This window comes from Geotrypetes seraphini, chromosome 8 (assembly GCF_902459505.1).
Source record: "Geotrypetes seraphini chromosome 8, aGeoSer1.1, whole genome shotgun sequence".
Classification (NCBI taxonomy): domain Eukaryota; kingdom Metazoa; phylum Chordata; class Amphibia; order Gymnophiona; family Dermophiidae; genus Geotrypetes; species Geotrypetes seraphini.
In genome coordinates, this window is record NC_047091.1 from 87,828,265 (window position 1) to 87,853,285 (window position 25,021).

Genomic DNA, 25,021 nt, shown 5'->3' on the forward strand with positions numbered 1-25,021 from the left:
AACTACCAAACCGCAATCTTCACAAATTTAAAAAAAAAAAAAAAAAAAAAAAAAAAAATGGCACTGCGTACACACAACCTCATTCTTGCCCTCATACTAATTGCCACATTTATAGCAAAATGGAAAACCACAGGCTACCAAATACAAACCATCCCTATCCTAACAACAACACACAGACCTGTTCAACATACCAGAAAACTGCATACCACTAGAACACTAACTCCATGCCCACTATCCAGCCAAGCCAGCATCCCCACCATCTGGGGAAAAAGACCCCCACCAAAACCTAACTCAAACACACAAAAATACCAAACCTCACCAAAAACTATCATCAATACAACCACTACACCAACCACAAAATACACTACAATTGCTTGCGCATATATGAACATCAGATCCGTCAGCCCAAAGGCAGAATTAATCAAAGATTGGCTGACCAAAGACAATCTAGGCTGTCTCTTCCTAACCGAAACATGGCTCACCTCTGAGTCAGATCCAAGCATCACAGAATTCTGCCCCAAAGGATATAAACTTGAAGTAGTATGTCGAGAAAACAGAAGAGGAGGAGGTCTAGCAATCATAACAAAAAACAATCTCAACATCGACGTACTAACCAAGCACTCCACCCCTTATCTTGATCTGCTAGCCTGCCAAATATCTGACAAATCACTCAATGGAAACCTGAACTGTCTTATTTGCTACATTACACCAGGTAAATGGAACACTTCAAAACAAGAACTTGAAGAATTCATCTTCCAGAACTCACTCTCCTCCACACATAACTTGATCCTCGGAGACTTAAATCTCCACTTAGAAGATCAATCATCCAAACAAACAACAGATATACTCTCATACCTCAACACTTTATCCTATCAAATTCTCAACCCAGAACCCACACACGAAAAAGGTCATCAACTTGATATAGCAGCTTACTCATCTCCAAATCAAAACACACAAAACATCTACATCTCAAACGGGTCCTGGCACCCTACTCTATGGTCAGACCATTTCAAATATTCATTCACCATCAATTGGGCTCAAAATAACAACAAACCCATCCCAAAGAAAACACTCATCAAATTCAGACCGAAAATCGAACCTCACACATTCTGGAACACAGTCGACCCCGAAATCGACCCCAACAACCCCAAAGAATTCATAAACAGCTGGCGGACCCTCAGTGAATCTACACTAAACGAACTTGCTCCAATAAAAAACAAAAACAAAATAGACAGACCATCTAATAAATGGTTCGACGACGAACTTCTACAACTAAAAAGAAAATGCAGACAATTAGAAAGATCATGGAAAAAACAAAAACACAACCACATCAAAGATGAATGGAAAATCCTAATCAAACAATACAATACCAAACTGAAGGAAAAACGAAAAAACTACTACTCCAAACTCATCAGCACCGAAAAACCAGACACAAGAATACTTTTTGACATCTTAAGAAATCTCACCGATACCAAACCATTTCTCGCCACCCAAGGAAACCAAACTCCCACAGCCACCCAATTAGCGGATCACTTCAAACACAAAATCATCACAACCAGATCCACATTCAACAATTCAAGAATCAACATAGAAGAAATACGAATCAATCCCAAAACAGATGAAGCAATCCCAGCAGACAGGATATGGACAAACTTCCCAAAGATACAATGGTCAGACTTGAACAGGCTTTACAAAAAATACAGCAAATCCTCATGTGACTTGAACAACTGTCCCTCATACTTACTAGCAACAGCTTCCACCAAATTTAAAGCTAGCCTCACACTATGGCTTCAAACAACACTAAGTGAAGGTCATTTCCCACCGGAATTAGGAGAAATCATAATTACACCTATCCTAAAAGATTCCAAAGGTCCTATAGATAATCCTGCAAACTATAGACCAATCGCTTCAATCCCTCTATACATTAAAATAACAGAAGGCCTTGTCGCACAACACCTCTCCAACTACCTTGAAGACCATCACATACTACATCCATCACAATCTGGATTCAGATCCAACCATAGCACAGAAACTCTACTGGTATCACTATTAGACATTGCCCGACAACACCTCAGCAAAGGAAACAAGCTGCTTCTCATTCAACTCGATCTTTCTGCGGCATTCGACCTAGTTGACCATCACACACTACTCCAGATATTAGACGCAATAGGAATCTCAGGTAATGTTCACAAATGGTTCCAAAGCTTCCTCAAAACACGAACATACAAAGTCAAATCAAAAGAGCACATATCTGACCCATGGTCAAACCCATGTGGAGTACCACAAGGATCACCATTATCACCCATATTATTTAACCTCTTCATAGCATCCCTAGGCATAACCCTAGACGCTCTAAACACAGTATCATTCAGCTACGCAGATGATATAACTATCCTCCTCCCCTTTAATATTCAAGACCCCTTATCCACAAACCACCTGAAAATGATAATGGAAACGGTAGAAAAATGGATGTCAAGTCATAAACTAAAACTGAACTCGGAAAAAACTAAATTCCTACTACTGGAAAGGGAAAAAAAACCATCTCTCACAGAACTAGAAGTAAATACAATCAAGTACCCAATGCAAAGCACACTCAAAATCCTGGGAATCCTACTAGACAGAAATTGCACAATGCAGTCTCAAATCCACAAAATCATTCAAAGAGCATTCTTCACAATACGTAACCTAAGAAAAATAAGAAAATTCTTCAACAAAGATCAATACAAAATATTAGTACAATCCCTAGTACTGAGTATTGTAGATTACTGTAACAGCCTATACCTATCATGCCCAAATTACATGATAAAACAATTACAGACAGTTCAGAACACAGCCCTCAGAATCATCTACTCACTAGGCAAATATGACCACATCACCAAAGCATACTTAGACTCACACTGGCTACCAATAAAAGCAAGATCCCAGTTCAAATTCTACTGTCTACTATACAAAGTAATACATGGAACAGCACCCAGCTACCTAAACAACAGACTACACCGTAACCTCTCACACAGATTAAGGAGAACCCAGAGCCTATTCACTCACCCCCCTCTCAAAGGAACACGACGAAAGAAACTATATGACAGCCTTTTAGCGACACAGGCAGCAAAGATCGATACTACCATCACCAATCTACTGACCAAATCAATAGACATTAAAGCATTCCGAAAAGAAATCAAAACTCATCTCTTCAAAAAACACTTCCCATCATCATAACCTCACAAAAGTATTAGAAAATACTCTCATGACTACCCAAACACCACCACCAGCAACACCCTAATCCGGACAGTATTATCTCTACTCGTCTAAACAACAGAATCCGGACAATATTATCTCTATTCGTCTAAACAACCTATCACTACCTACTATCTACTACCAACTTATCCTGGAAAAGACCAGAACAACAATTGTAACTTAACGCATTCTTGATTATATGTATTGCAATGCTACTGGAAATGTCCAGTCTTCTAACTTGTAATCCGCTTAGAACCGCAAGGCACAAGCGGAATAGAAATCACTAATGTAATGTAATGTAATGTAATGTAAAAAACTACCGGGTTTTGGAAAGTCCGTCTGGGCACCCAGTCAGTCCTCTAAAAAGAGGACATGCCTGGACATCTGATAACCCTAGAAGGTGATGATTGTGGTCATTCAGAGGTTCTGAGATCTAGCATCTGTGCCCAGCTGTTCTTGTTCACCTTCTCGGATACTGCATTGAGATCCTGAAGGACAGGATGTGTTCTGATTTTCTTTTAGAATGGCAGTATGTCAAGTTGCTTCAATAAATAAATAATAGCTGGAGGGAGAGGTGCTGAGCCAGGGCATCCTGGAGGCTCCTTGCCTCTGTAGCTTGTGGATCCCCCGCTGCTGCATTCCGATGAGGATGGCTGCTGGAGGAAGATTCTCGGGCCTCACTTCTCTTCATGAAGTCTCTCAGTGCCCTCTTCCTTAGCTTGTGTGCACGTGGAGACATGTGCGCACAATGCAAGCAACAAGGAAACCTCGTGCACCGGATCCAATCAGTGGACGCACAATTCATGAGGATCCCATGCATTCATCCTTCTCCTGCATCCCAGTCATTTCTTTAGATGATTCAGGCATCTTCAAGGTGATGAGTAAAAAAGTTGTAATGGAGAGCTGTAGAAAATCCGACCGATGGGAACAGGCGGAAACTAAAGACTGGGGATTAGAGGGAAGCAGGGGGAAATGGGTAGGGCTCGGGCATGCCCAGTGGGGCCCAGGCCCTGCACGTGCTCGGAGAGAGAGAAAAAAAAAATCTCTCTGAGCTATTGGAGAGCTTATCCGCAAATTGGGAGCTGTTGGGACAACACCCATATGTGGCTGACTCATCCTGCTTGTCCTAGGAGAAATATATCTACAAGAAAAGCAAAGTTGTTATCTGCAATAGAGGTTCTGTGTAGACTAGAAATGGTCACAGGGGTAGGAACAATGGGAAATCCAAAGGGATGATAGTAATATGAAGGAGATGGGGTGTAGATGGAAAAAAAAATTGACTGGGACTTGGAGACCAGATTATGTCTCCATGCACATTTCTGCTTGGAACTCCTGGCACCAGCACATCATCAGAACATTTTTTTTTCAGCCGCAGAATGAATAATTGAGGACATAGAGCTGAGCTCTGGCTCTGTAGATGGACTGCAAAAACATTAGGGACTTTGATATTAAAAAAAAACAAACAATGTTAATAATAAAAACATGGTGGCTGATATTCAAAATGATTTAACTAGCCAGAAATGACCGCCAATCAGTTAAATTGCTCGTTCACAATTTCACCAGCATTTAATTGGTTATCCAGTTATTTTCAGCAGTTATAACCAGTTAAGTGCTGCTGAAAATGACTGGTTAGCGCTGAATTCAAAAGCAGCAAACTTGTGAGCATTCCAGGGGCAGAGTCGGGTTAATTACTGAGATTCAGTCCCTCACTACATAAGTAAACCACTTAACTCAGGTTGTAAAAATAGCACTCCTATCTTTAAGTGGTTTGGCTTATATGGTGAGAGGCTGAATATTGATGTAGCTGGCTATGTGTTAGCCAGCTCAGGAAAAAAAATTGAGTGTTCTGTGCTGAAGCTCAGAAGGGCCCGGCCTTGAATATCCAGGAATAACGCCAGCAGCAGGCAGAAAAACTTTCACCGCTGCCAGCTGAATATCAAGGGAATAGTATCCTGCATATTTAACAAAGTAATGCATATTGTTGTGTGTTAAATTTTAGCAATATAATCTAATCTGGGATTTATGAGTTGCACTATGCCTAAAAAGGATCAAGGCGACTTACAGTACAGTTTATGAAGATACAGTTTAGTGCAGTGCAAGAATGCAGTAGAGATACATTATATAGAAACATGATGGCAGATAAAGGCCAAATGGCCCGTCCAGTCTGCCCATCCGCAGTAACCATTATCTCTTCCTCTCTCTAAGAGGTCTCACGTACCTATCCCAGGCTTTCTTGAAATCAGACACAAGAAAGCCTGGGATAGGCACGTGGGTTCTCTTAGAGAGATTCTATAAGAACCTAAGAATTGTCATACTGGGACAGACCAAAGGTCCATCAAGTCCACTATTCTGTTTCCAACAGTGGCTAACCCAGGTTCCAACCACCTAGCTAGATCCCAAATAGTAAACCAGATTTTATGCTGCTTCTCCTAGGAATTTTCTCAAGCCATCTCAACAATGGCCTATGGATTTCTCTTTTAGGAAATTAGCCAAGCCTTTTTTAAACCCTGCTAAGCTAACTGATTTCACCACATTCTCTGGCAATGAATTCCAGAGTTTAATTACACGTTGTGTGAAGAAATATTTTCTCCGGTTTGTTTTAAATCTACTACTTAGTAGCTTCATCGCATGCCCCCTAGTCCTAGTATTTTTGGAAAGAGTGAACAAGGGTTTCACATCTACCCTTTCCACTCCACTCAGTATTTTATAGACCTCTATCATATCACCCCTGAGCTGTCTCTTCTCCAAGCTGAAGAGCTCTAGTTGCTCTAACCTTTCCTCATAGGGAAGTCATCCCAAACCATTTTCATTTTTGTCACCCTTCTCTGTACCTTTTCTAATTCCGCTATATCTTTTTTGAGATACAGTGGCTAGAACCACACACACTATTCAAGTTGTGGCCATACCATAGAGTGATACAAGGTATTATAACATTTTCATCTTTGTTTTCCATTTCTTCTCTGATAATTCCTAACGTTCTATTTGCTATCTTAGCCGCTGTGGCACATTGAGCTGAGGGTTTCAACGTATCCTTAGCAATGACACCTAGATCCTTTTCTTGGGCAGTGACTCCTAACATAGAACCCATTGTCACATAGCTATAGTTCAGGTTCCTCTTTCCCACATGCATCACTTTGCATTTGCTCACATTAAACATCATCTGACATTTTGACGCTCAGTCTTCCAAGGTCCTCTTGCAATTTAACACAATCCTCTTGCAATTTAACAAATTTGAACAACCTTGTGTCATCAGCAAATGTAATTATCTCACTAGTTATTCTTATCTCTATATCACTGATAAATATGCTAAAAAGCAGCAGTCTCAGCACAGACCCCTGGGGAACCCCACTATTTACCCTTCTCCATTCAGAATATTGACCATTTAAATCTGCTCTCTGTTTTCTGTCTTTCAACCAGTTCTTAATCCATAATAGGACATTACTTCCTATCCCATGACATTTTAATTTCCTCAGAATTCTTTCATGAGGTACTTTGTCAAATGCTTTTTGACAATCTAAATACACAATAACAACTGGCTCACGTTTATCCGCATGTTCATTCACCCCTTCAAAAAAATGCAGTAGATTGGTGAGGCAAGATTTCCCTTGACTAAATCCATGTTAGCTTTCTCTCAATCTATGATTATTTAAATGTTCTGTCATTTTGTCTCTACCATTTACCGAGCACCAACGTCAGACTCACCAGTCTATAATTTCTTAGATCACCTCTGGATCTTACCGTTAAGATGGTTTGGCTGGTAGCTATTGCCTCAGCAAGAAGGGCAGGCTCTGTCATGCACAGAGTCTTTCCTCAGGTTTACAGAGGATGCACATGGTACCTTCCTTTTTGCCAAAAGTGGTCTCACATTCCACATAAATCAGGAAGACTGGCTACCGGGGGCGTGGCTTAGCGCGCACACAAAATGGTCGTGTGATCGCAGCGCTCCTCTTACCTGGGCAACCGTTGAATAAATAAAGATTTCCTTTTAAACTGTTTTCGGCTGAAAACATCGGAGAGGACAGCGGGAGCATGGCGAGCACCCGACAGAGTAAGAGTGGAACCGGAGGGGCTGTGAAAAGGCAGAAGCAGGATCAAATTACCCCGAGTAAGGTTCCGCTTCCTGCTGATGTATCAGAGGAGTTAAGCAAAGCTGAAGTTATGGGGGAACTGAGGCAAATCAAACAAATGCTGACAGAGACTGTGAGTAATATGGCAGAACTGAAGGAAGAAATCCTGAATATACACAGACAAATGGAAGTAGCTAATAAAAGAACAACAGAGTTAGAAGTTAAAATGGAGAGCTTAGAATGTTAAGGAAAAAGATGCAAAAATGACAGTTTGGAAATAATTCAATTGAAAAGTCAGCTGGAAGATTACGAAAACCGTGGAAGAAGAAAGAATATAAAACTTTTTGGAATACAGGAAAATTTGGAAGGGAAAAATGCAATACAGTTTTTAGAAAATTTAATTCCTAGATTATTGCAGTTGGATTTCAAACAGCCTTTGGAAATAGAACGGGCACACAGGATTCCAATAAAGAGTCTGGAAAATCAAGGGAGACCAAGACCATTAATATTCAAGATGTTAAGATACCAGCAAGCAATAGAAATTTTAAATGCTGCCAAAAAAGATAAAAACTTAAACTATAAAGGATCCAAAATATGTTTTTTACCAGACTTTGCTAAAAATACAGCAAATATTAGGAAGAAATTCCTTGATCTGAGATCTCAATTAAAGGAAAAAGGATATAAGTATGGGTTATATTACCCAGCAAAAATGAGGGTATCTTGTGGGGATAAATCTTTGTATTTTGTTGATCCGGAAAAACTAAAGACCTTTCTTTCAAAATCAGAACCTATGTCATTTTAGCACAATGGGTGTTGAAATGAAGGGATAAATACTAAGACTGGATTGGTGGATATTGAACAAAAAATTAAATATAAAGAACTATGGGACTTTTGTTTGTTGGAAAAAGAAGAATATGCAACAAAGAACAGGAAATAAAAATGAACAAGTGAAAAAGAAAATAAAAGAATGTAAAGAAGAAAGTAAAAAGAAGGATAGACTGGAAAGACATTAAAGTGAAGTTATTAGACTGAACTTTTAGGAGACTGAAAGATGGATGGTTGGAGTAAAGAATGAACAAGAAGGATTAAAGGACTGGACAAATTAACACAAAAGGAAAAGTGAAGACTGAATAGGAAAATAAATAGATGTGAAGAAGAAGAAAGCAGGACTGATAGACTAAAAGGATATTATAAAAAAAAAAAATGAATGACAATTGGCAGTCAAAAGTCTTTAAGAGTGGATGGATGGAGATAAGAAATAAATATGAAAGTTCAGTTTATTTAATAAGTCAGAAAAGGAGAAAGTAAAGAATGAAAGGACAATAAGGAAAAGGTTGCAGAATGGACTAATGATAGAAAGGACAAGTTATATGATATTTAAATGCAAGTAAAGGAAAGGAAAATGAATAATATAAAAGAAAGATACATAAGAATTTATTGGTAGCTGAAGGAATGTAAAGATTGATGTTGTGATAATATAGTTTTAAAAAGATTGGATTTAATTTGGAGAAGAGGAAATATAAAAAGGGGGGAAAAATATTTTGAAAATGAAATACAAATGTTTAAATACAAATAGGGGATAAAAACTTATAAAATTGAAATTTATTTTTTTTTAACAGAAATATATGAAGAGATGGATATTTGTTGTTGGATATTTAAAGGAGGATAGGAGAAGATGGATTAGATAATATAAGATATAGGAAAATGATACTTTTTATTAAATATATGACTATGATAGAATTTTCTTGAATGAAATAAAATGTTGGGGGAATGAATTAGAGATTGGTGAAATGATAAAAATGCATTAATGGAATGTTAGGAAATAAATATGGTTATGTGACTAAAGATTAAATAATAGATAGAGAAATTAATTACTTTAAAATGGAAAAAAGAAAAAAGGTTTTATGATTAGAAGAGATATAATTAGATATATTGTGGAGAGGTAGTGAGTTTGTCTCAATAAAGGATAAAGGGGTTATTAATAAATATTGGTTATCTGGGGGGAGGGGGGAAGTTGGGATTACTGTCCAATGTGTGTCCTTAAGCAGTCATTATATTGGGGGGAGGGGGGGAAGAAGGTGGGTATTAAAGATATTACTAGGATGATTAAGGAAAAGATTAATAAGGGATTGGGTAATTTGGAGGTAAGAATGTGTGCCATGGGGAGAAGTTTTTTAGATCTTAGTTATGGAAGAAGGGAAGAGGAAGATTATGATAAGGAGTATAAAATATATTATGTCTTTTAAGATATTTTCTATTAATGTCAATGGCCTGAATCATGTAATCAAAAGGAAAAAGGTATTATCATTTTTAAAGAAGCAAAATGCGGATGTTTATTGTCTGCAGGAGACCCATCTTAATATAAAGGAATCACAGAAACTAACGGGTGGGTGGGTGAAAGAATGTTTTTTTGCTCCAGCAGAGGGTAAAAAAGCAGGAGTAGCAGTTCTTATAAATAAAAAGTGTATGGCCAATTTTAAGATAGTAAATTCGGACCCGCATGGAAGATGGCTACATGTTGATATAAGTATGGGAAATAATGCCCTGACGTTGTTCAATATATATGCCCCTAATTCGAATCAATCAGAATTCTTTAAAAAATTGCAGAATATGTTGTTACCACTGGCTGCTTCTAATTTAATGGTGGCTGGAGATTTTAATGCTGTAATGGATCCATTAATGGATAAAAAAACAGGTAAAAGTATAAAATCTTTAGGTTTAGATAATTTGGTTCAATCATGTGATTTGAAGGATATATGGCGTATTCTTCATTTTAATGATCAGGAATTTTCATTTTGTTCACAGGTTCATAAATCATTTTCAAGAATAGATTATATTTTTATTTCATCACATAAGGTGCAGCAAGTGATTAAGGCTTCCATTGATCCCATTATCATTTCGGATCATGCGGGAGTATGGATAGATTTACAATTAGATCAATTAGAAAATAGAAGACCTCTTTGGAGATTTGATAATGCATTGCTTGTGGATGAAAAATTTTTGGAAAATTTTAAAACACAAATTAGTGATTTCTTTCAAATTAATTTAGTGGAAGATACATCTATTGAAAATGTATGGGACGCTTTTAAAGCGACTATGAGAGGTCATATTATATCATATTCGGCTTTTGTTAGGAAACAGATTAAAAAACAGTATATAGAGTTAGAAAAAGAAATTAAAATACTAGAAACTAAATTGGTAAGCAAATGGGAACATGATGTATTACAAGCTCTTATGAAAGCAAAAGGTAAATATAACGAATTAGCTTCAAAAATGATAAGAAGAGACTTGTTTTTCAAACAGACAATGTATTATGGAAATTCTAATAAGGCGGGAAGATTATTGGCAAATTATCTTAAAGCAAAAAAAAAAGAAGAACTAACATTAATGGGATAAAAGATGATAATGGTATAATAACCAATCAAATGGATATAATTTTAAAGCAATTTCTAAAATTTTATAAGGACCTGTATTCTTCCGAGCCTTATTTGGAGAGGCAAAAAGATGGTAAAATTTTTTTAGATTTAATTATTGGACCTAAGGTTCCTGATCATATAAAACGGAGTTTAGATGAACCTATATCATTAAAAGAATTAGAAACAGCGTTGAGATCTCTTAGAGTTGGATCCGCTCCAGGTGGTGATGGTTATACAGTAGAATTTTATAAAACATTTCAAAATGTCCTTTCCCCATATTTACTAAATTTATATCAGACACAACTTATAAAAGGTGATATTAAAGGTACTATGGCTGAATCAATAGTAATTGTTTTGCCTAAGCCAAATAAAGATCCTACTTTGGTTTCAAACTACAGGCCTATATCTTTAATAAATGTGGATAATAAACTTTTGGCAAAAATTTTGGCTTTGAGATTAGCCAAAGCTCTCCCACATATTATAGACACGCATCAGACGGGTTTCGTTGCTAAAAGACATTCCTCTAATAACTCTAGATTATTGTTTCATATGTTAAATTTATCAAAAAAAATGGATGAACCGGCTTTTACAGTTTCCTTGGATGCAGAAAAAGCGTTTGATAGGGTAGAATGGAATTTTATGTATCAGGCTTTAGAATGGTTTGGTATAGGTTCTGGATTTATACAAATGGTAAAAACATTGTATAGCTTCCCGATTGCAAGATTAAATATTAATAATATGATATCTGATGGTTTTCAATTGCAGAGGGGAGTTAGACAAGGTTGTCCTTTATCTCCTTTGTTATTTGATGTTGTATTAGAACCCTTATTGTTAGCAATACAGCAAGCAAGGGGGATACAGGGTATTCCATATTCTGATATGGAATATAAAATTTCGGCTTATGCGGATGATATTTTACTTTATTTGAGGAATCCAGAGTCTACCTTATCTTGTCTATTGGAATTAATTGATATGTTTGGCAAATTTTCAGGTTATAAAATTAATTGGAGTAAGTCTGAACTTATACCTTTAAATGTTCATTGTGTAAAAGGATTATTTGACGCTTTTCCATTCATATGGAAAGAAGAAGGATTTAAATATCTTGGCATTCAAGTTAAAAATACAATTGAAGATACAGTAAAAGAAAATGAAAAATTTGTATTGAAAAGAGTTACAGAGTTATGTGAGCAATGGAATCCGTTACATCTTTCTTGGTGGGGGAGAGTTCAAACTATTAAAATGATGATCTTGCCTGTAGTTTGCTACCAAATGAGTATGATACCTATTTATTTTCAGGGGTCCTTTTATAAAAAGCTTAATAGCATTTTAACGAAATTTCCTTGGCTTGGTAAAACGCATAGAATAGCTTTGGTATCTTTGCAAAAATCAATTAAGGAGGGAGGGGTAAATTTTCCAAATTTTTATAGGTACCATCAAGCCTATATTTTACGTCAGGGTATGTATTGGATCCTCCCAGAACTGATAGATAATGCACCGGATTGGTTATATTTGGAATGGCGCCTTATGTTTCCCCTAAATTTAGTTCATCTTCCAAGTATCAACATGCCTAGAAGATACAGAGAAAATAAGATATTAATGGATACTTGGAAAACGTTGAGGTTTATTAGTAAATTAACACCTGTCCCAATAAACAAGTCAACTAATCAGTCTTTATGGATAAACTCCAAGATTAAAATTGGCGGAGCTCAAATCCTTTGGAAGGACTGGATTATTGCAGGCATTAGATCTCTGAATGATGTTATTTCGGAAGGTAAACTGCTGGAATTTTCACAATTGCAACATAGATTTGGTCTTAGTAAAAAACAAAGTTTTAAATGGTTGCAATTGAAGCAGGCCATTCAGGTTGGGTTCCCTGAATGGAAAACATTGAATAATCAATATAGTTTAGAGTTCTTATGCTTCCAAGCAGACTTCCTAGGGCATCAAGCCGCATTGTGGTATAAATTAATATCTGGATATTTGAATAAAAAACCAAAAAATGGTCTAAGAGACATTTGGAGCATTGAGATTAAGCATCAAATTACTGTATCTCAATGGCCACTAATTTGGTCTTGGAGAATGAGATGTACAGTGTCAGCATCTATGAGACAAACTTGGTTCTTTTTATTACATAGAGCTTTTTGGACCCCTACACGTTTGCAAAAATTAGATAGTTCTAAGTCCAATAAATGCTGGCACTGTAATCTGGAACCTGGGACGTTGGATCATTTACTGTATCATTGTCCCTACATTAAAAGTTTTTGGAATGCAATTTGGCCACAAATTAATAAATTGATGGAAAATCATGTAGCAATATCATATGATACAGTGTTATTTGGAATGATGATGAGAAAAAAAAGTCAAATTTCACCAGAAAATAACAAGCTTTTACTAGTCATGACAGGGGTTGCCATTCAGCATATAACCAATAACTGGAAGAATCATAGTAACCTTAATTATACATTTTGGTGGAATACAATTTGTCATATATTCAAAATGGAAAGAGTAATAGCAATACAAAGAGGGACATATCCTAAATTTATAAAAATATGGGGGCCATTGACAAAGTATTGTACTGAATGAATAGTAGGATTTATCTTCTTCTTTTCTTCTTTTTCTTGTCTTCTTTATGGCACACATGGAGGGGGGGTAGTGAAAATAATTTTACATAACATGTTATAATATGGTATACAATATGTATAAGGTGATTGGAAAGTACTTGAAGGGTGGGGGGTGGGAGAGGGGATAAAAAAATTTGTTCAGAATATTATGTAATAGATATAAAAGTGATATTGTGTATTCATTAGTTGTAACTCAATATTTTGTACACTTCATGTAAAATATGAAAATGAATAAAGAATTATAAAAAAAAAGGAAGACTGGCTACCCGCTTTCCAGGCCAAGGGTTTGAAGAAAAAGGACAAAGTCTTGACGTTACTGGATGTTAGGAGAGTTCTTCTTTGTTACTTCGAGGTGACAAATCATTTTCGTCTCTCAGATCATCATTTTGTATTAACGAATCCTAGCCACTGGGGAAGCCAGATTCTAAGGCTTCCATTTCAAGATGGATTTGTATGACTATTTCTTTAGCATATATCAGGTGTGGTAAGCACACTCCATGAGAAGTGTGGTTTCTTCATGGGCGGAGTCCCAGGCAGTTCCATCTGAGGAGGTCTGTAGGGCAGCTATATGGCCCACCTCCATACTTTCACTAATTTTTACAGGGTGGATGTGGTGGCATGAATGGACACCAGTTTTGGGTCATCAGTGCTAGCAGCAGACTCATCTGCCCAGGCCTAGACTAAGGGGACTGTTAAACTGGAGATTGGCAGGAAACATGCCCACTCCTTCCTATGGGAGGGTCCTTAGGTACCTGAGCCAATCATAGTCTTAGGCCCCTCCCAGTGCATCCCAGGATGCACCAGGAATGGGAAGGCCCGCCATTTTGAAGAGACGGACCTGTCGGCAGGAAGAAGTGGACATCCCTCCTGCCAATCTTCAGTTTAAAGGGTGTGGGGTGTGGAGGGGGTCTGGGTGGCTGAGGCAGGAGGGAGTGGGTTTTTCTCCTGCCAATTTTTTTAAAGTTCGGCAGGGTGTGGGCCATTTTCAGGGGGGGTCCTGGCATGACTTCTCTTTTTTTATTTTTAATGTGGACAGATATTGTGCGTGTGTAATACATGCACAACATCTGTGCCCATTTAAAAAAAAGAAAAAGCTGGCTTTTTTAACACTACCAATTCCTCCAGACCTGTCTGAGATTTCAGAGCATTAAAAACTGGTGCTTCATTTTGTGCATCATCTGGGCATCAGTCGGAGTGCTTATTTTTAATATTGATGAACTTGTTGTAATCCATTTACATATGATTATTGGAGGCTGCTAGAAACCACACAAAAGACCACAATTAGGCCATTTGGGGCATCGACAGCTTTAATATTTTGAAACTAAACAGGTTAAAACTGGTTTAGCGTCGATCATTCAAGGCACGGTGAGTTTTGAGCATATGGGCCTGTTGAATTTTGTCTTCTAGTTTCCTAACTTTGGTACCTTCCTCGGACCTGTGCTGAGACATAATTCACTCTTTCTGTATTTGTGGCACTCAGACTGCAATTGTGTGGCTAAATATGACAATTTCTCAACATAAAAGGTTTCATTGACAGGAAATTGGAGCCTCTTAATACCTTCAGTCATCCGATGCCACCTAGGGATAGGAGCGAGAGCCTTCCTGCCATAGCTTTTAAACATCACTCTGACCGGACCACCCTTACTAGTGGCTTCCTTAATAATATCCTGCAGCAATTCCTTATCAGCCTGCTCCTTAGACTTAGAACAAATAGAGCCCATGATCCTACCTTAGTGAAGATCCTCCATTAGCAATTCACACAAGCAGGATCAATGAAATGCAGGAAAGCTTTCAAGAGGGTGTGCAGGTCTGCTAACAGCAGCATGACTCCTAGACAGACTCAAGGATCCCTTTCAGCCTCATGCCTTTTATTAGCAATCAGATCAAAGTTACACAAGCAGCTGTCAATCAATATGTCAGCAATTACATATAGCATTAATTGATATCATACTAGAAAATTCATTACCTTGCAAAAATTACAGATTAGATTATCAAACCAGTTGTGTCCAGCCTCTGTTCTCTATAAAAAGCTATATAAAGGTCAGCAGTGGCATATCACTTAACACATGTACGTATGATTCTGATTATCTATGCATTGTCCTAATCACTCTTGAGGGGCACGCCACAGGCAGTAACTGTCCTTCCCAATTTCACAGTTCCTTGTTCTTTCTGCGTTCTTAATACCCCTTTGTACTAATTTCACACCCCTATAATTTTCTGCAGATGTACAGGATATGAATTTCACTTGCAAGCAGACTTTAGGCCCCTAGTAGGGCAAAGGGCAAATCTGTTTTTCATGAAGCTGTAAAGATTCAGATTCGATCACTTTTCATGCAAGAAAGATTTAATCTCATGGTCCATCTCACAGATATATCTTAATAATGCAGATATACAGCATTGGTAGTAGTGAGGAGGGGGGGGTGCTATTTCCATAGTCCCTAACTGGGCCATCAGCCTAGTCATAGTCAAACCACAGAGAGCATATGAACTTCATCTTTAGTGAATATTTTCATAAAGGCAATTAATAAAGCTCAGTACATAAATGAATATTTTTTAATGTACACACACAGACACACCCACCTTTCTCCAAGATTGATTGATACTGGGGAAAAAACTTTTTGCTGCCTGGGTGTCAAGACTTGGAACTCTTTGGTAGGACAGATACGGATCTGTTGTGAGAGAAGTATGTTTAGAAAATTACTTAAAACCCAACTATTTGTTGATGTTTTCTTTTAGTCATACATTTTATGATCCTGAGCTATGATATTAATCTGTATTCATGACATCTTATTAACTTTTTTTTTAAATAATTCTTTATATATTTTCTACATATTAACAGTGCAAAATGCAAATATAACAACATATAATATATCAAGAAAAGCACATTCATCTTAGAAATGTACATAAAACAACCATTCCCCCACCCCCACCCATTCTCTCAATGATATATATATGTAATAATAATTTAATCCCACCCTCCTCCCACTCACCCTGGATGTATATACCCAAAGGACCCAACTAAGATAGAAGTATCCCCCTCCCCCCTCAGACTGGAAAGGGGTCACAAGTGGGGTCCCACAGGGGTCAGTGTTGGGACCACTGCTTTTCAATATGTTCATAAACGACCTGGAAACAGGGACAAAGTGCGAAGTTATAAAATTCGCAGATGACACAAAACTCTCCAGTAGAGTCAGAACTGTTGAGGATTGCAAAGAATTACAAGGAGACCTGAACAGACTGAGTGAGTGGGCAAAGAGATGGCAGATGAGCTTCAATGTAGAAAAATGTAAGGTCTTGCATGTGGGGAAAGGGAACCCAATGTACAGCTATACGATGGGAGGGAGGGTACTGGGGGAAGGCAACCTAGAAAAAGACTTGGGGGTATTAGTGGATAGAACAATGAAGCCACCTGTGCAATGTGCAGCAGCCTCATAGAAAGCGAACAGAATGTTGGGCATAATCAAAAAGGGTATCACTACCAGAACGAAGGAGGTTATTCTACCATTGTATCGAGCGATGGTTCGCCCACATCTGGAGTACTGTGTCCAGTACTGGTCGCCGTACCTTAAGAAGGATATGGCGATACTCGAGAGGGTCCAGAGAAGAGCGACAAGGATGATAAAGGGCATGGAAAACCTTTCGTATGCTGAAAGGTTGGAGAAGCTGGGGCTCTTTACCCTGGAGAAGTGGAGACTTAGAGGGGACATGATAGAGACTTATAAAATCATGAAAGGCATAGAGAAGGTGGAAAAGAACAGATTCTTCAGGCTAACCGGGCCAACAAAAACAAGAGGGCATTCAGAAAAATTGAAAGGAGACAGATTCAAAACGAACGTTAGGAAGTTCTTCTTCACTCAGAGGGTGGTGGACACCTGGAATGCGCTCCCAGAGGAGGTGATAGGACAGAGTACGATATTGGGCTTCAAAAAGGGATTGGATGACTTCCTGAAGGAGAAGGGGATTGAAGGGTATAGGTGCAGGTACTAAATGAATAGGGGATAAATAATTTAGGTAAGGACCAATTACAGGTCACGGACCTGGGGGACCGCCGCAGGAACGGACTGCTGGGCGCAATGGACCCCTGGTCTGACCCGGCAGAGGCAATGCTTATGTGCTTATAACAAAAACCAAAGAAAACTACAGTGAAGTAACAAAAGTCATCAACGGATCCCAAACCAGTTTAAACAAACTACTATGCCCCAATATGTCAGCATTCATTTTTTCACAGACACTCATGATTTTTCCAGTTTCAAGTAACCATCTGCATAGCTATCCCAGTCAGAATTAAGAAAAGCCGGCATTTATATCGGTCCATGGGGGGTTAATATGTAATAATGTACCACATATAACTACCTCATATGTCAAAGGAATTGTTGATTCCAGTATAAGATTAATCTGTCCCCATATTGACTTCCAAAAGTTGAGTATCAAAGGACAATAGAACAACAGACATCTTATTAACTTTTACTTATTTTAAGTTTTGTTTTTAGGCAAACTCATGATATACTTTTTAGCTATAAATTTTAAAAATTCTTAGTATGTTTGGGTTATCATGTTGTAAGACTATATATGTACATTTTGTTAACCATTTAGTTGTAAATGGTATAGAAATTTTTAAAATAAATAAACTTATCCATGGGAGAGGGTAGTTTGTCCAATTTGTGTGTGCCTCTCTGAATTATCTCCTGACTGTGCTCTCGTTTCAGATGAAAATGAGTGCTCCAGCCCTTCATCCTGCGGCACTGCTTCCTGCTACAACACCCTTGGCAGCTTCAAATGTGTCTGTCCTTCTGGCTTTGATTTTGACCAGACGTTTGGTGGGTGTCAAGACGTGGATGAATGTACCTCGGGAACCGGTGCCCCCTGCAGCTATGGTTGTTCCAACACTGATGGTGGCTACCTCTGTGGCTGCCCTGGAGGCTACCTTAGGGCTGGCCAAGGGTAAGCACTAAATTCATGGCTATCACTGGTTGACATGGCAGGATTCCCCACAGAACTCACTGGCATTGTGCATCTCCAGTGTAGTTATGGTTTTCTAACTTTTTCTGGGCTCCATTTTTGGGGCCTGACCATGCTGCATCACCATAGTGGCTCATGAGAAACTAGAATTGGGATGAATCCTCGTAGGCCGAACTGACATTCTTTAGAATATAGTTGGTTAAAAAGGTGCTCAGAAACTTCTAATATAAGAACCAGCTATGACAGTAGGGTGTAATCTAATCTAATCTTCTATTTTTGTCTCTCTCATACCTAGGTAGGTGTAACAGCCATGAAGGAAAGTTGAGTGTTTCTGTCTGCCCCAGCCAGAAAGACATAGGGAGTTATGAGTCTATATTTTCTGAGTGGAAAAATTTCCCCCACCGAGCACCTAAATTTAGGTACTAGGGCCCGGATTCTATAAATGGCACCGGTTTCGGCGGCCGCCTTTAAACGGCTGTCGATCACATGTCAATCACGCATCGGCGACATTTATAGAATTGCGACTTTTTAAAACAGGCACTTGTCTTGTACCTACGGAAGCGCCTAAGGCTGCCTATGCCTACTTCCGGCATAAACTGCGCCCACCCCACCTCAGGCATCCTTAGGCTTGTCTAGACGCTTCCATAGACACACGAACAGCGCCTTCAACATAGGCACCGTTTGCCACATCGATATTTTTTTTTTCCTAATTTGCATCCCACTTGGTTAGTTAGACTGCAGTAGGACGACTACCGCCACCTAACTTCAGAACGCCGTTACTAGAGGCACCTAAAAAATAGGCAAGGCCAAGAATGGGGGCATGTTGGGTTAGGAGTGGAGGAGTAGCCTCATGGTTATTCCAGCAGACCTTGATCCTGGAGAACTGGCTTCAGTTCCCACTACAACTCCTTATGACCTTGGACAAATTCACTTAACCCTCCATTGCTCCAGGTGCAAAAAAACCCCCCAAAAAACCCTTACATCATGAGCCCAATAGGGACACAGAGAGAGAACCTGCATATAATGTAGTAGTGCCAAAGAAATGATTAGTCACAGATAGTACTGATTTCCAATGCATCACACCTAATTTTGGAGCTTATAAGGGGAATTTATCAGGCAACATTAGGGCCTTATCTGGCCCTTAACATGACTTAAATGACCCATCACCTGTTAAAGAATATTGCAGTGATATTTAAGTCACTATGGGCTAAATTCTAATGAGATGCAAAATATGCAAATGCATGTTTTGCATCTCATTACCATACAAATGCCCTAATGCGACCTATAATGATATACCACATGTTGCATTAGGGCCCAGAAATCACAGTAAAATAACCTTAGCTGTTGCTGAGGCTCTTTCACCACCTGGGAACATTGGACTGCAAAGCTGCATCCTAATGCTCCCGGGATGTGAAAGCAGGGTCCCCCATCGTGGCTTAAGTACTCCCCAACACAAGCCCTTCCTATCCCCCTCAAGTTCAAGCCCCTCTACTCCCCCACCCACTCCCACTTCACAGGTAGTCCTTCCCCCTCAAAGGGTTATCTTGATATCACTGGTGGCCTGGGAGGGCCAGGAGGTCTTCAGGTAGAAGCAATGCCCAGTCTAACACTGCATCCCAAAAATCATGACTACTACTAGGGATCATATTTCCACATAATCCTTATATGGAAATATAACTCTTACTGGGAGTCACATGAAACTATTGCTAAAGGCAACATGGTGGTTGTGGTGCTGGAATGAGCATCCCCTGGACCACCGATGATATCAAGGTAGCTTTTTGAGGGGACAAGAGCTATCTATGAGGTGGGGGGAGGGGCTTAAGCTAGGAGAGCCCATGAGCTGGGGGGACACTGCTTTGGCATCCCAGGAGTATCGGATGCAGCTATGCAGTCTGATTCTCCCAGGCACATAGAATAACGCTGCTTGCGAGGTATTGAAATCTTGCAGGTTGCTGAATGGGTGGTAAATAAATCAAGATGCAGTAAAAGGCAAATTTTGAGCGTACCTTGAAGAATTCCCCCCTAAATGTAGTGAAACAAAATAATAGCTATATCAGTGTCTTGCAAAGTTTGCCAAGCCATAACACACTAAACCATGGCTCGAGGCATCCAGAGGTGCACAGACGTCGATGTGATGATGCCACGCACATGCATGATGTCATCATGTTGATGTCCACGCATGCATGAAAGCACACGAGGCCCTGAGCTGCTAGTGGGGGGTGCTGGAAGGGAAGATGCACAGCGAGAAGGAGAGGCGCCGGTAAGTCTTCCCCCCTCTCAAAGGCACACAACGCAAGAAAATGTTTGACAACCTTCTGGCAACACAAGCAGCAAAACTCAACCATTCCATCTCCAACCTGCTGACAACATCGGACGACTTCAAAACATTCCGTAAAGAAATCAAAACCCTGCTTTTCAAAAAATTCATCCAAATATCTTAAACCCTCTTCACCTACCTCCAGCTAATTTCACTTACCTCCAGCTAATTCACCTACCTCCACAGAATTCACCTACCGCCAGATAATTCTCCCCCAAATATCCCACCTAAACATCTTTCAAGTAAACAGACCCCTAAAATAGATTGTAATCTTGCCTAATCTAACTATATTCCATTTGCTAATATCACACAGTTCGGCACTGTCAGTTTACTATCCAACCTGTAAGATCCCCTAGATTTCTATCCAGCTACCCCCCCCTTAAAAAAAAAAAAAAAATTGTATCTTCACTGGAAAATGTCCAGTCAAACATTCTGTAATGTGTTCATCACTGGAAATGTCTAGTCAAATCTTTTGTAATGTGTTCATCACTAGAAATGTCCAGTCAAATCTTTTGTAATCCGCCTTAAACTGCAAGGTATAGGCGGAATAGAAATCCGTAATGTAATGTAAGTCCCACGAAAACCGGCAGCAGCCATTCAGCAAAAAGCTCACTCCTGCCTGGTACACTGCTGGGCCGTGAGAACTCAGGCAGCCATTCAGGGAGGGGAGAGCAGGAGCATGAAAAGCTCGCTCCCGCCCGATATACCACTGGACCACCAGGGATTCAGAAAAACAAGAAAAGTATGTGGGGGGAGGGGGGAGGGAGGTTAAAACATTATTAGTGTTGGCCGGGACAGGAGACGGGAGGGAACCCTCCTGTCCCGGCCTACCAGGTCATACGGCAGGCCAGCAGAGGGCTGCAACAAGTCCGGGAGTGGGGAAGGTGAGCAATGACCTTAATATAAGATGAGACCCCCCATTTTTGGACCATTTTTTTGGCCCAGGATTCTCATCTTGTATTCAAGTATATACGGTAAAACATGCTTGTACTCTCCCTTTGAGAACTGGTAGGAAGTCCGTGGCTAAAAGTGTCAGCAGACCTCACACCAGTGCAGTGTGTTTTGAAAATGGGCCCTGACTTTATTTTCCCTCTCGGTTTCCTCTCTGTCTTCTTGAAGCTTTTCTCATTTTTCCACCACCCACATCAATAAGATAGAAACCCTATACTTTGCCGATTAGATGGGCTGGTGTGGTATACCATTCCCTTAGGTATCCTGGAACTGAGATGTTTTTTTTCTTGCTGCCTTGTTTGTGAGGAAAATATGCTAAATGCCTGCTTTATTGTTTCTGACACTAGCCAAAGACTGATGCAGCATTTTATTTCCCCGCGTCATAGGCACTGCGTTTCTGGGCTGGGCTTTGGCCAGAGCTCCTACTTGCCAGCCCCTGCTGAAGAGGATGAGGAGAACTTGCTGTCCCCTGAGAGTTGTTATGAATGTAAAATTAATGGATATCCAAAAAGGGGCCGCCAACGTCGCAGCGCCAACGCAACAGGTCCTCATGAGGTAATACTGAACATCAATCCGATACTCTGCTTGCAAGTCATGTTGAATTGTCTGAGCTGCTAGTGTCTCTTAGGCCCATATTCTGTAAGCAGCGACTTACCTGCACCTAACTTTATTGGAAAACACCATTTTAAAAGAGTAATAGCGGTTTTAAAAGGAAAATGTAGGCACCTGCATCGTGGCTATAGAAGTGCTTTTCAGTGCTAACCACTCATTTTCAGCAGCAATATCTGCTTAAGAACCGCTGACAATTAGCAGATAGCACCTAAGTGAAAGCTGTGCATTTTGGGGGTGTTTCAGGGGGTGGAGTTGGCACTTAACTGACCAAGGTAACTGCCTAAACAGGATCATATAAAACACAGTCCTGTCTTTCCCCACCCCCCCTTTTACTAAACCGCGATAGCGGTTATTAGCGCAGGGAGCCACGCTGAATGCTCCGCGCTGCTCCCGACGCTTATAGGAACTCTGGTTAAGTTCTGAATATCAACTTAATCTTAATTTAACTGGTCGGCGGCCATTTCTGGCCAATATTGAACAGTAAATTTTGTAATGGATCTCATACAGTTTTTCAGAGATCGAATATATAACTCGCCCGGGCTCCACAGTTCAAGGTGTGGTACAAGAAGCATTTACAATCTAACATATAACACACAGAATCTTACCCCCTCATTCTATATCCAGTTGCCTAAATGTAGGCATCATATGCATGTCTACATTTATAGAATATTTCCCCAGTATTCAGCTGGTGATAATCAGTGGTTTTGTAAATGCTGACTGTCAGCAGCTAAATTAGTGTCAGTCGTTATGGTTGAACTCCAAGATTCAAATTGGCGAGTCTAAGATCCTCTGGAAGCATTGGCTGCAGGCGGGTATTCGTACATTAGATGATGTGTTATCAAATGGGAAAATGCTTGATTTTTCATGACTGCAACAATCATTTGGTATTTCAAAGTCTCAAGCGTATAAGTGGTTGCAGTTGAAGCAGGCCATTCAGAAGGGGTTTCCTGATTGGCAAAATTTTAAAAAATCAGTATAGCTTGCCGGGCCTATGCTTCCAGACAGATTTGCTAGGGCATCAGGCAGCCAAGTGGTATGATTTAATATCTGAACATATGAACAAGAAACCTAAAACTAGTCTAAGAGACATTTGAAGCATTGAGACTAAGCAACAGATTTCTGCTACTCAATGGCCATGGATTTGGTCTTGGAGGATGAGATGTACAATGTCAGCATCTATGAGACAAATGGGTTTTTTCTGTTATTTAGGAGTTTTTTGGACCCCTGTTTGTTTACAGAAGTTAGATAGTTCTAAATCTAATAGATGCTGGCATTGTCATCTTGATATAGAGACACTGGATCATCTACTGTTCTATTGTCCCTTGATACTTAAATTTTGGAGATCTATATGGGGTCAAATCACTATGATATAGGAAGTCCCATTATCATTGTCATATGATGTAGTGTTGTTTGGAGCATTATTAATTCCCAAGAGTCCAATAACTGCAAATAAGAATAGATTACAGCTCATCATGACAGGAGTTGCCATGCAGCTTATTACGAAAAACTGGAAAAATTGGGACAGGTTAAACTATACCTTTTGGTGGGAATCCTTATGCCAAACTTATAAGTTTGAACGTATGAATTTGTTACAATTGGGACAAAGAAATTTGGGATCCATTAACAAAATTTTGTTTGACTTGATCATTAGTATTGTATTACCCTTTGTTCTCTGTAGGAGTATTTTTACACATCCAGGAGAGGGTGGGTAGGCGGGAGGGTATGTGGGGGGGGAAGATATGCACTTATTACAGCATATACTCGACTATAAGTCGATCCAAATATAAGCCGAGACCCCAATTTCCCCCTCCCAAAAGGAGGAAAACAAATGGTTGACTCGAATATAAGTCGGGGGCTTAATATTCAAGTGCCATGCCCTGCCAGGATCTATACCCAGTGTCCCCTCCATCACGTCCTCCCTTGCACTCAGCCCCCCTCCCTGCCAGGCTCTGAACACTGTCCCACCTTCCTTCCCTGTACCCTCTTCCCCCTAAAAAGAGCCAACCTCATCATGATGTCACAATGGCTTGATTGTCCCGTACTCCCCTCTGTCCTCTAACCCAGCCAGCAGTGATAGCTAGCACATGGTTCAATACTATGCACTAGCTGTCACGATTGGTGATGGTGCAGTTGAACTTACCGTCAACTGAAAAAGAGGCAACAACTGCAGCTGTGCTACCAGCGGCCTGGTAGTGCAACGCACTGTCAGGATTGGTGCTGTAGCAATTCTCCTTCCCAAATTACCCCAATCACAAATGTTAACCCTGCAAGAAGTCCGGGAGGTTTTTGGGTGGTCACTTGGGGATGACCCAAATATAAACTGGGACCCCCCATTTATGGGCCAATTTTGTGGCCCCAAAATCCAGGTTTATATTCGAGTATATACAGTATATCATTTGATTGTTCTGAGTGCTGTTTATTGTTTACTATTCTGTTGCACTTTATGTTGGCTTTTAAAATGAATAAAGAATATAAAAATAAAATAAAATGTATGTCATGTCGATCGACAATGGGCAGCCTGTGAACCATGCCAGCAGTGGGAATCATCAGAACACGTTAGAAAAGCCATGCGAGCATATAATGCGACCTTGTGTTCCAAGCTGCCAACAGACATAGAAACATAGAACATGACGGCAGAAAAGGGCCACGGCCCACCTAGTCTGCCCACACTAATGGCCCACCCCCTAACTACCTCCATGAAGAGATCCCACATGCCAGTCCCATCTTTTCTTAAAACCTGGCACGCTGCTGGCCTCAATTACCTGTTGTGGAAGATTATGCCAGCGATCAACCACCCTTTCGGTGAAGAAATATTTTCTGGTGTCGCCATGAAATTTCCCACCC

At 39.8% G+C, this 25,021-nt stretch overlaps 1 protein-coding gene across 3 annotated transcripts in view; it reads left to right on the forward strand.

The window, feature by feature from the left end:
* The window catches only part of FBN3 (fibrillin 3), a 518,221-nt gene that overhangs the window by 488,945 nt on the left and 4,255 nt on the right, over window positions 1-25,021 (forward strand). For all 3 annotated transcript variants that reach the window (XM_033955282.1, XM_033955284.1, XM_033955283.1), the window contains 2 exons: window positions 18,045-18,279; window positions 21,952-22,120. In XM_033955282.1, the coding sequence (XP_033811173.1) occupies window positions 18,045-18,279; window positions 21,952-22,120 (404 nt within the window). The remainder of the gene's footprint in view (window positions 1-18,044; window positions 18,280-21,951; window positions 22,121-25,021) is intronic.